This window comes from Equus quagga, chromosome 3 (genome assembly GCF_021613505.1).
Source record: "Equus quagga isolate Etosha38 chromosome 3, UCLA_HA_Equagga_1.0, whole genome shotgun sequence".
In the NCBI taxonomy this organism is placed as follows: domain Eukaryota; kingdom Metazoa; phylum Chordata; class Mammalia; order Perissodactyla; family Equidae; genus Equus; species Equus quagga.
Window position 1 is genome coordinate 71517160 of NC_060269.1, and position 11040 is coordinate 71528199.

At 50.1% G+C, this 11040-nt stretch overlaps 1 protein-coding gene across 1 annotated transcript; it reads left to right on the top strand.

Moving 5' to 3' along the window:
• Positions 1 to 4620: 4620 nt before the first annotated feature.
• LOC124236769 (ral guanine nucleotide dissociation stimulator-like) lies at positions 4621 to 10040 on the top strand. The gene is made up of 5 exons (XM_046655738.1): positions 4621 to 4698; positions 5921 to 6034; positions 8555 to 8660; positions 8807 to 9123; positions 9897 to 10040. Exons 1-5 carry the CDS (start codon positions 4621 to 4623, stop codon positions 10038 to 10040), a joined length of 759 nt encoding a protein of 252 aa, XP_046511694.1.
• The last annotated feature ends 1000 nt before the right edge of the window (positions 10041 to 11040 follow it).

Genomic DNA, 11040 nt, shown 5'->3' on the forward strand with positions numbered 1-11040 from the left:
CTAGAAGAATGATGCTGTATTACAGTCCTTGCCAAATGAAAGCAACTGCCTCTTGCCTTATATCCCTGTGGATAAAAATTATTTTCTTTTCAAAGACTGTGTAACAGGGGCATGAGTTTATGTTAACAATGCCAGAAAAATGTCATGTGTGAAACTGGAGTCACCATATAGTTAAGTTTATAATAGCCTTCTTCTGGTCTCCAATATCTAATTTTCTTCTGCACAGTGCAGAAAACTTAAGTGTGGGTTTAATAGAAATTATAATCTCTGATCTTTCAAACATTTACGTTGTCACTAATCTCTCTGATTACCCACAGGTGTGTTATTGATTTTCTTTTAATATTTTGATAGTACCTCTGTCAGGCCAGATTCCTTGGCAGTTCTTACCTTAATACTCCTCATTCACAGCTCATAAAAGCAATGTGCATGTTATGTCAACTGCCAAGTACATGTCTTTCGGTTGTGCATCCAGATGTTGGGATGTGCTTTAAAATCCTCTGTAATCTTTGTGAGAGAGTAAGGCAAACGGCTCTTTTGTTACCTGACCTTGGAGCTACCGCTTTGATTTCTAAGCGGCGGGTGCATATTATTGCACTTTGTTGTTTGATTTGTAAGCAATGGGGGCATAGGCACATTCTCTCATAACCAGTTTCCAATTTTGCAAAAATTGATCTAGATTTTACCAGCTCAAACTTTTTAAATAGATTTTATTAAGGTCATAAAAGTTTATAAGATTGTGAAATTTCAGTTGTACATCATTGTGACTCACCATGTACATGTGCCCTTTAACTCTTATGCCTGCCCCTCAATTCCCTTTCCCTCTGGTAACCACTATTCTGTTCTCTTTAACCATGTGTTTGTTTATCTTCCACAGATGAGTGAAATCATGCAGTGTTTGTCTTTGTCTGGCATATTTTCACTTAACATTACACCCTCATGCTCCATCCATGTTGTTTCAAATGCAACAAGTTTGTCCTTTTTAATGGCTCAGTAATATTCCATTGTATATCTACACCACATCTTCTTTATCCAGTCATCAGTTGAAGGACACTTGGGTTGCTTCCACATCTTGGCTATCGTGAATAAGGCTGCAATGAACATATGAGTGCATAATTCTCTTTGAGTTGCTGATTTCAAGTTCTTTGGATAACTATCCAGGTGTGGAATAACTGGATCCTATGGTATATCTATTTTTAATTTTTTGAGAAATCTTCATAGTTTTCCAAAGTGGCTGCACCAGTTTGCATTCCCACCAGCAGTGTATGAGGGTTTCATTTTTCTCCACAACCTCTCCAACATTTGTTGTTTTTTGTCTTGGTAATTATAGCCATTCTGACAGGGGTAAGGTGACATCTCATTGTAGTTTTGATTTGCATTTACCTCATAATTAGTGATGTTGAACATGTTTTCCATGTGGCTGTTGGCCATCTGTATATCTTCTTTGGAAAAACATCTGTTCATATCCTTTCTACATTTTTTGATCAGGTTGGTTTTTGTTGTTGTTGAGTTCTATGAGTTGTTTCTACAGTTTGGCAATTAACCCTTTGTCAGATATATGATTTGCAAATATTTTCTCCAAGATGGTGGGTTGTCTTTTTGTTTTGTGCATGGTTTCCTTTGCCTTGAGGAAACATTTTAGTTTGATGTAGTCCCATTTGTTTACTTTTTCTTTTGTTTCACTTGCCTGAGTAGACATGATGTTCAAAACGATGCTGCTGAGAACAATGTCAAAGAGCATACTGCTTATATTTCCTTCTAGGAGTATTATGGTTTCAGGTCTTACATTCAGGTCTTTAATCCATTTTGAATTAATTTCTGTGTCTGGTGTTAGAAAATAGGCTAATTTCATTCTTTTGCATATGGCTGTCCAGTTTTCCCAACATCATTTATTGAAAGAACTTTCCTCTCTCCGTTGTGTGTTCTTGGCTCCATTGTCAAATATTAGCTATCAATAGGTCTTTGGTTTTATTTCTGAACTTTCAGTTCTGTTCCACTGATCTGTGTGTGTGTGTGTGTGTGTGCTTGTGTGTATGTTTTGTGCCAGCACTATGCTGTCTTGATTCCCATAGCTTTGTAGTATATTTTGAAGTCAGGGATTGTGATATCTCCAGCTCAGCTATGTTCTTTTTTCTCAGGATTGTTTTGGTTATTTTGGGTCTTCTGTTGTTCCCTATAAATTTTGGGATTCTTTGTTCTATTTCTGTGAAGAAAGTCATTGGGATTCTGTTTGGGATTGCATTGAATCTGTAGATTCCTTTAGGTAATATGGCCATTTGCACTATGTTTATTCTTCCAATCCATGAGCATGGAATATCTTTCCATTTTTTTATATCTTCTTCATTTTCTTTCAATACTGTCCTATAGTTTTAAGCGTAAAGGTCTTTCACCTCTTTGGTTAAAATTATTCTTTTACTTTATTCTTTTATTGGGGATACTAAATGGAATTGTATTCTTGACTTCTCTTTCTGCAAGTTCATTGTTAGTATATAGCAATGTAACTGATGTTTGTAAGCTGATTTTGTATCCTGCAACTTTGCTGTAGTTGTTGATTATTTCTTATAGTTTTCAGATGAATTCTTTAGGGTTTTCTATAGATAGAATCATGTCATTGGCAAACAGCGATAGTTTCACTTCTTCCTTTCCAATTTGGATACCTTTCATTTCTTTTTCTTACTGAATTACTCTGGCTAAAATCTCCAGTACTATGTTGAATAGGAGTGGTGAGAGTGGGCACCCTTGTCTTGTTCCTTTATTGGAGGGATGGTTTTCAGTTTTTCACCATTAAGTACGATATTGGTTGTGGGTTTGTGGTATCTGGCCTTTATTATGTTGAGGTACTTTCCTTCTATACCAATTTTATTCACAGTATTTATTTTTTGCAGGAAGATTAACCCTGAGCTAACATCTGCCAATCCTCCTCTTTTTGCTGAAGAATGCTCACTCTAAGCGCACATCCATACCCACATTGCTCTACTTTATAAGTGGGAGGCCTACCACAGCATGGCTTGCCAAGCGCTGCCATGACTGCACCCGGGATCCAAACTCGCAAACCCCGGGCTGCCAAAGCAGAACGTGTGCACTTAACCACTGGGCCACTGGGCAGGCCCCAAAAGTTTTTATCATAAATAGATGTTTGGTCTTGTCAAATTCTTTCTCTATTGAGATACTCATGTGATTTTTCTTCCTCACTTGGTCAATGCCATGTATCACATCGATGGACTTGCGGATGTTGAACCATCCTTTCGTCCCTGGTATAAATCCCACTTGATCATGGGGTATGATCTGGTTAATGTATTGCTGGTTTGACTTGTGAATATTTTTTGAGGATTTTTGCATTTATGTTCATCAGCAATATCGGCCTTTAATTTTTCTTCTTTGTGTTGTCCTTGTGTGGTTTTGGTATCAGGGTAATGTTGGTCTTGTAGAGTTAGGTGACCTCAGGGGTTACCATTGAATTACAAAATGGATGGGAGGCCTCAGCAGGAACTGATTTCAGGATCTGGTGGTGTTTGAAGCTGGGCGCTAATTTTCTGGCTGTGGGTGTAGGGGCTGGTGTCGCATTCCAGGGAGAAGGGATGGCTCCCTGTGTTCTTGGGGGAAACCAGACCCAGGAAAGAGAAGAAATGATGCTTTCCTTTCACAATGGACTTGGGAGCAGAAACATTTAGCCCAGAAGAGAAGTCATGTTCCTGAGGTCACCAGAAGAAGCTGCCTCTGCATCCACCAAGCAGAAAGGCCTCCTTCATGGACTCACTTTATCCAAATGACACCAAGAAGGAGGAAAACATGAGATGCCCTTCCAGGTGGGAGATCTGTGATGGTGGAAACTGTGCCTGGGAGGCTCTGAAAGGCCTCACAGAGGTGACATTTGCTGTGTGCAGAGTGACAGATGAGAGGCACGCCTGCCTGTGTCTGGGAACAGTTTGATTGTCAGGGAGAAGGCACCGCTGGTGCAGAGACTCACAGGAAGAAGTAGGTCTGACCAGACAAGGTCAGAGAGGTGGCAGTGTGGCTGGAAGGAGCCTGAGAAGAGAGAGGAGGGCAGATGGGGGGGCACGGCAGGGCTGGGTGGCAGGAACTGGCAGACTGTGCTTTTTCCCATCACTCTCTGATGGCATTGCTCTAAGACATTGAACCTAGAAAGAACAAATCCTTAAGATCTCACAAAGCATGTGTGCCAAGAATGGGGCACGGCTTAGCTGGGTGGCTCTGCCTCAAGGTCTCTGTGAAGCAGGGTCTGTGGCTCTATTGCGGCTCGACTCGGGGAGGGTTTGCTCCCAAGTTCACTCACATGCATGTTGACGGGGTTTGTTTGGACTGAAAGTCTGAGTTCCTGCCTGTCTGTTGGCTGATCATTCCCTCCGTTCTCTCCTATGGAGCCTCTTCATAGGGCAACTGAAAACATGCACACTTGCTCCCCCAGTTCCAGAGATATAAGAGGCAGAGAGAGAGACAGGGAAACAGGAGGAGGGAAAGAGGGAGGGGGCTGAAGAATGTGAGTAAGAAAGAAGTGCCAGGCTTTTTGTTATTAACCCCAGGTTGTGTGCCATCCCAACACCTTGGCTGCATTCTGCTCAGAAGCCACTTCGTAACAGCAGAAGACAGTGAGCACCGGCAGCCATGGCGGAGGCTGCCCTCCACATAGGCCAACATGAGGCACTTGGGTCTGACTCTAAGTCAAACAGGAGACCGTGGAAGGTTTCATGCCAATGACTGGCAATATCTGAATTTCTTCTAATTTCAACCCCTTAAAGGGGAAGACATGGAAATGAGGTCCAGAGGGGCAGGGACTTGCTCAAGGTCAAAGAGCTGTGACCCAGGCCTGTTTTGAGGGGTACTGCACATGACATCCCACCCCTTCTTGTCGTTCTTTCATCTCTAAGTGTGTGCATCAGACACATGGAAACCAGACCACAGGTGTTGTCACTACTGTCTCTTCCACAGCTGAGGATGTCCTGAGGGAGCTATTTCTGGCCTTGTCCCCATCGTGCAGGTTGAGAGACTGAGGAAGCCCTGGGAGGCACAATGGCTTTTCCAGGACACAGAGCTTCTAGGGAAAAAGAGGCCTGAACTCAACTGAACTCAGCTTCCTCAAACTGGAAGCCTGGATCCATCTCAATGTCCTATGTTGGGCTCTGTACTGTCTATTTGTGTACAGTTCTGGAGATGACATGGACAAGGAGGGTGAGCAGCCAAGAGCCCAGAGGGGTATTGAGTGGATGTGACTGAAGGAAGGGGCCCGGGTAATGGAAGCTTGAGGAAGTGACCTCGCTTCCTTGGTGACAGACCCTAATAGAACTTAGCACACTGGTCCCCAGGCGCCCACATTCTAGACATAGCCTCCTATTGAGGTCACTTGAGTGGAGACACTCAAGAGAGCAGGATGCTCTGCTATTGTCTCCCGACTTGTCGAGGCTGTGGCTTCAGGAAGGCCAAGATACAGAGCCTTTTCAGTCGCTACACACATTGGCTTGGCCCTCACCTGCACCGTCTCTGGCCATTTGGCAGGAGGAGACCTCAGGTAACACAGGGCAGGCCAACCACATTAAGCCACAATGGGATCTCAGCCCCACACTCCTCTGAGCCTCCTTGTGTGTAGGGAGGTGGAGGGGACTGAGGGCTGGCAGGGCAGAGTGGGGACCCAGCCTGGGCAGGAGCCCTTTGCTGGGTGTTGGAAGCCTGGCAGTGTGTCATGTTCCCAGCCCAGGTGGTGGCTAGCAGGATGGGAGAGTGGGTGTTAGGGACCAAGCTCCTCTATGCATGTGTCAGTCCGGAGCCCTCCTGGTGTCATTCCCTCCCTGGCTGGAGGTCTATGCAGATACTGCTGGGTACCTGATCTTTGCTGGGGTTTCCTCCGGTGGCCAAGCTGAGGCAGGCCCCTCAGATCTCCCTGCCCGGCTCTCGGGCACTGTCTTTGCAGAGCTGCACGCTGCAGGAGGTGGTCGAAGAGCTGGCGGATGGCTTCAGGTACTCTATCTCCCTGGACAAGGGGCAGCTGCACCGTGCCACCATCAATAACCAGGGCTGCTCTGAGGTGAGAGTGGACACGGAGGGGTCTTCCCAGCCAGGCCCCTGAGATGACCAGGGCCAGTCCAGAATCCAACCTCAAACTGCTGTTCTCTTGGGACTCTAACAGGGCTGTCCCCGCTCAGTGTCCCACAGTCCCATTCCCAAAGGAATCTGGACATCTGCTTCTCCCCACCAGCTGCATAGGAGGGTAGGAGGGCACTCTTTGCATTTCCCTAGGAAGATTAGAGAAAACTTTGATGTCATTGTCACTTCCCACTAGGCCCTGAGTATCTTTGAATTTTGCCTTTTTTGGAACATGGAACCTCGATAACGAGGGTCTCCAAACTCTCTTTAATGTAAGAGAAATAACCATCAGTGTGTTTTGAAAGTCAAAGGGATTCTCAGAACGTGTCACTGCCCTGTACACTGTTTCCAGACCTGGGAGGGGTGAGGTGGCAACATAACATTTCCCTCTGGGTCAGGGTCTGATGAAGCCTCAGGCAGTTAGAGGGGATGTCCCTCAGCCCTCACTTTGGGTGGTTCTCAGTTCTGACCCACAGGACCTAGAGAAGCCACTTGGCATACCTAAACCTCTGTTCTCCTCTCTAGACAGGGGGTGTCTGTTGAGGATTCACTGGGCCGGTGCTCTTCACAGAGGGAGCTCTGTTGTCCCTCAGTGAGCAAATGGCCTCGAGGGAGCTCAATGTGGAATCCTTCACCTACCCAAAGTCAGATTGTACTTTGAAAGCCCAGAGCCTTGCTGAGTGTGGGAGCCCCTGTCTCTCCTGTTGCACATGTCTGGGAGGGGCTAGGAGTTCCTGCGTGAGCTGCAGACTTCGATAATCCTGGTGGTTTGCAGTGGTGGCCCTGACCCTCTGTCCTCCTCGTCCCAGCCAGAGTGAAGATGAGTCCACTCTGTGTGTAACTGAGGCCTGCAGGATGTGTGCCTTCCAGGCAGGCATGATGCAGAGGTTCTCAGAGTCTGTGGTGCCAGCCTTCCCCAGTAGAGTCCTCTGAAGTGTCACCACCTCCCTCTACAGCTCCTCAGGCTCCAGCACATCCCACCAGGTCCTGGGCCAGCTGTTTCCCAGGTGACTGCCCGCCTCCTCCTCAGCACAGTGGTGACTCTGCCCACTGCCAGCTGAGTGTCTTGCCTTGGGAATGTCACCACATCTCTCTGAGCCTGAGTTGGCTCTTCTGAAACATGGGGTGGGAGAGGATGAACTTGCTAGGGTTCTCCCAGGGATGAATGGGCTCAGCCATCCAGGTGCTTCCATGGTGCCCGGCTCTGCAGAGAGGGCCCTGGGTCATGCAGTGCTTGCTGGAGGTGATTATTTCTCTGCCCCCCATGAAAAGTAGTCTTCCTCTCCCTTCACTGGCTTATGGCTTTTTGAGTTTGGAAACACACCTGGAGAGCACCCTGTCAAGGAGTTTGAGATGCCATCCAGCTGGTCCTGGTGTATGTCCTTGGTGTAGCCATTTAGGGATCTCTGGGGCCACAGAGGGGCCCCAGGCCTACTCAGACCCCAGGGATGGTTCTGGTTGGGGTTCACTTAACAATGTCTATGAAGGATGTACTGTGTGAAGGACATCTGGACACACTAAGTGTCACTCAATAAATGAAGCAGACAGCCTCCCTGGGCCTCCCCTCTAATCTGAGAGTCAGTCACACTTGACATCATTCCTAAGTCCCATCTACCCTCCATCCCGGGCGATACCCTCATCCCCTTTTGGACACATGGAGGCAGCTTGGCCCATTGTGTGCAGGATGCTGGAGGACAGCACCACCTCCCAAAGTGAGTGGTCTTTGGGTGCAGAAGGAGGGCCTCCTGTCTCTAGCAAACAGGGTGCGGGGAGAGGATGGAGGTTGTGGCTGGGGCAGCCCTGGGAGAACCCTGCATCGCACCCATCTTGTGATTCCCATGGGAAGGCTGAGTTCTGGTGGCTTCCACTCCAGCAGGACTGGACTCAGAGAGAGCTGTGAATGGGTCCCAGGCCCCCTGAGAACCGGAAGGGAGGTGGGGCTGAGTTGTCTCCTAGAGACCCACTCCCAGCAGAGTCCCAGCTCCTTCTGCCTCCCTTTCTCCACATCCACCCCTTGTGAGTGCCACCACCAGGTCCATAGTAGGAGGTGCATGATCAAGCTGCTCACAGATCTGCTGGAGTCTTCATTCCAGCGGCCGACGTGCATGGAGGGCTGGGGTGGGCTGTGTCCAGACCCTTGGGGAGGAGAGTGTTGGTGGGAACAAAAGACTCTCACAGACTCTGTGTTCAGCCTGCTGGATGAGCAGGCCTGCCACAGCCAGGGCAGCCAGCCAGGGCTCAGGGCGGGGATGGGCCCATCCTCTGGAGGGTGAGGGGCTGACACAGGGGCCCAGATGCTAACAAGAGTGCCTTGGGCGGGCAGTGTTTAAGGAAAGGCCGGGCCACTGACTCTCTGGCCCATCTGCCTCCCCCCAGTGCTATCTATTTCCTGCTGGGAACCTGGCTGGGCCAAGGGCAGGATTGCAGGGAGCCCCTGCAGTTTCCCTGTTGGACCCTGCAGCTGGCCACTGTGCATGTCAGCTTTGGTGGCTCACACGTGGAGGGCCATGCCTACCTTCTGCCAGGCCACCTGGAGCACCTCAAGGCCATTGAGGCCGAACAGAAAGGTGAGGGGACTGGAGTCTGAGAAGACTGTCTGTGTTGATGTTCATGGGCTAGAGTTCCGTTAATGGCAGTGGAGTCCTTCCTGTCTTTGGAAAGGCACAGAAACTGTCAGGTGTGTGAGTGAAACTTTCTCTTTATCCTGCTCCAGAGCCAGCTCCAAAGCTCCTGTCACTTCCAGAGCCAGAGCCAGAGCCAGAGCCAGAGCCAGCCTCTGGGCTAGAGCCAGCTCCAGCTCCAGCTCCAGCCCCACCGCCTGTGGCAGAGTTTGAGCCAGCATCACCTGCATCGGACCCTACATGGCTGGAGGAAGGGCCACCATTAACTTCAGCCCCAGTGCCGGCTCCTGAACTAGAGCCCACTGGGCCCTGGGCTGTGACCACCGAAAACCAGCTGAGGGAGGAGAAGCCGAACCTCTTGGACTTCCCTCCCTGGCTGGTGGCAGAGCAGCTGACAAGGATGGAGGCGGTGAGCAGCGGGGATTGCAGGGCAGGGGGGCCCTGCCTTCCTGTGCCATGAGCTGCCCCACACCTGCCATTCCCTGATCCAAAATCTGATGATATGGGTCCACATTCCTTCTCCCCCGTTACCAACACTGTGACTTGGGCACTTTCTTAACCCCAAGCCTCGCTGTCCCCACGTGCACAGCAGAACCGGACACTAAGGGTGCCTGCTGCACCGGGTGGCTGTGCCGATGAATGAGGTGGAACAGAGACGAAGTTGGGCAGCGTCTGGCCCTTTGGTGCAGGAGGGAGCTCACTGAAGTGCTGCCAGGTCCTTGGGTCAATCACACGTGTGCCCAGGGGGCCTTCACATCCTCAGCAAGTATCAGGCACATGATGTGTACTGACTCCAGCGGAGACAATCACACAAAGCTGGTGCTTCTCCCTGCCTCGGAGGAATGTGTATGGGAATGGGGAGTGGGACCCGAGGGGGACTGGGATGGGTGGAAGATGGCTCTTGGGGTGGGCTGGTGGGGGCTGCGTTCCAGAGCTTGGAGGAAGTGAGATGGGGCTGGGAGCAAATGCCCCCCCCCTTCTGCACAGCACTGTGTCCCAGGTCGTCTTGTGCTGGCACCTTCAGTGGACACAGACAAAACCCAGGGAGTCCCACACACCTCAGAGGTCACATCTTCTGCCTCCTGAGCTCCTGCTCTGTCCGCAACACGCCTGGGACTGTGGGGGACCGTGGATGCCGAGCTGGGGTGAGGCAGTGCTAGCAACACTCTGAATCTTCCTCAGGAGCTGTTTAAGAAATTGGTGCCCGCCCACTGCCTGGGCTCCATCTGGTCCCAGCAAGACAACAGGGATGGCGAGTACTTGGCACCCACCATCCGTGACACTGTGGCACACACGAACACCTTGGCCAACAGTGTCATCGCATGACAGCCCAGGAAAGGGCCAGGGTGGTGGAGATGTGGATTCAGGTGGCCGAGGTAAGACATGGGAGGCCCATGGAGGCCCTGTCTGGAGTCGTGGGAATTGCCTCTTGTTTCTCAGCTGTCGAGATTGAAGTCTGTGGTCTGAGTCCCTGCACTGTCGCTAGACCCTCCTGCCAGGGCCACACTGACCTTGACTTGAGGTCCTGGTGGTGGCAAGCTCACTTCCTTCCTGTGCTCCTTCCTTGTGTTCACCTAAAAATCCTTGTGCCTGGCAGTGTTTCTCGTCGGGTCCCAGGTGTGCCCTCCCTGGGTTTCCTGGGCATCTGTCTCATCCAGGACAGGAGAAGTCCATGAGGGGTCAGAATCCAGAGCTGGAGAGCTCCAGCACCCCCTCACAGCTCAATCTCTTCCCTTCCCCGGGGTGCCGAGGCCTCAGAAACTTCTCATCCTTCCACACGATCCTTTCTGCTCTGCAGAGCCCTGCCATTAAGCATCTCAAAGAGACCTGGAGACAAGTTTCCAGGCGGGTAGGCTGCTCTCCATCCAAGCACCACGAGGGTGAGGTGGACCTGGCAGCCGGCCTTGGGTCTCCATGACACCCGCACTCAGCTGAGACCACCTGGGAGACAGTGAATGCCTGGGATACAGACTGATCTGGTTCCTGGGTCTCTGAGTCTCTCAGGGCCCTTAGGCCAGCAGTTCTGCCAAGGAATTCATTTCCTTCAACATCAGATCCTGACTTGAGCCCAGTTGGAGATTCTCAAGTGTTTCCTTTGCAGCAACAGAAATCTCAATCCAACTGAAACCAAGAGTGTTCAACACAGATCTGTGTGGTAGATATGGGAATGGAGGCCCCAGGTGAGAACAGGAGAGGCCCCTCCCCAGTCCCATGGGGACCTCGGGGCTCAGAGCAACCCAGTGAAATCCCTCATCCAGGCCCCAGGCTCTTTGGATCTTCTGAGATCTCAAACAAATGGGATTTACCCTTCAACCACCCCATAGTC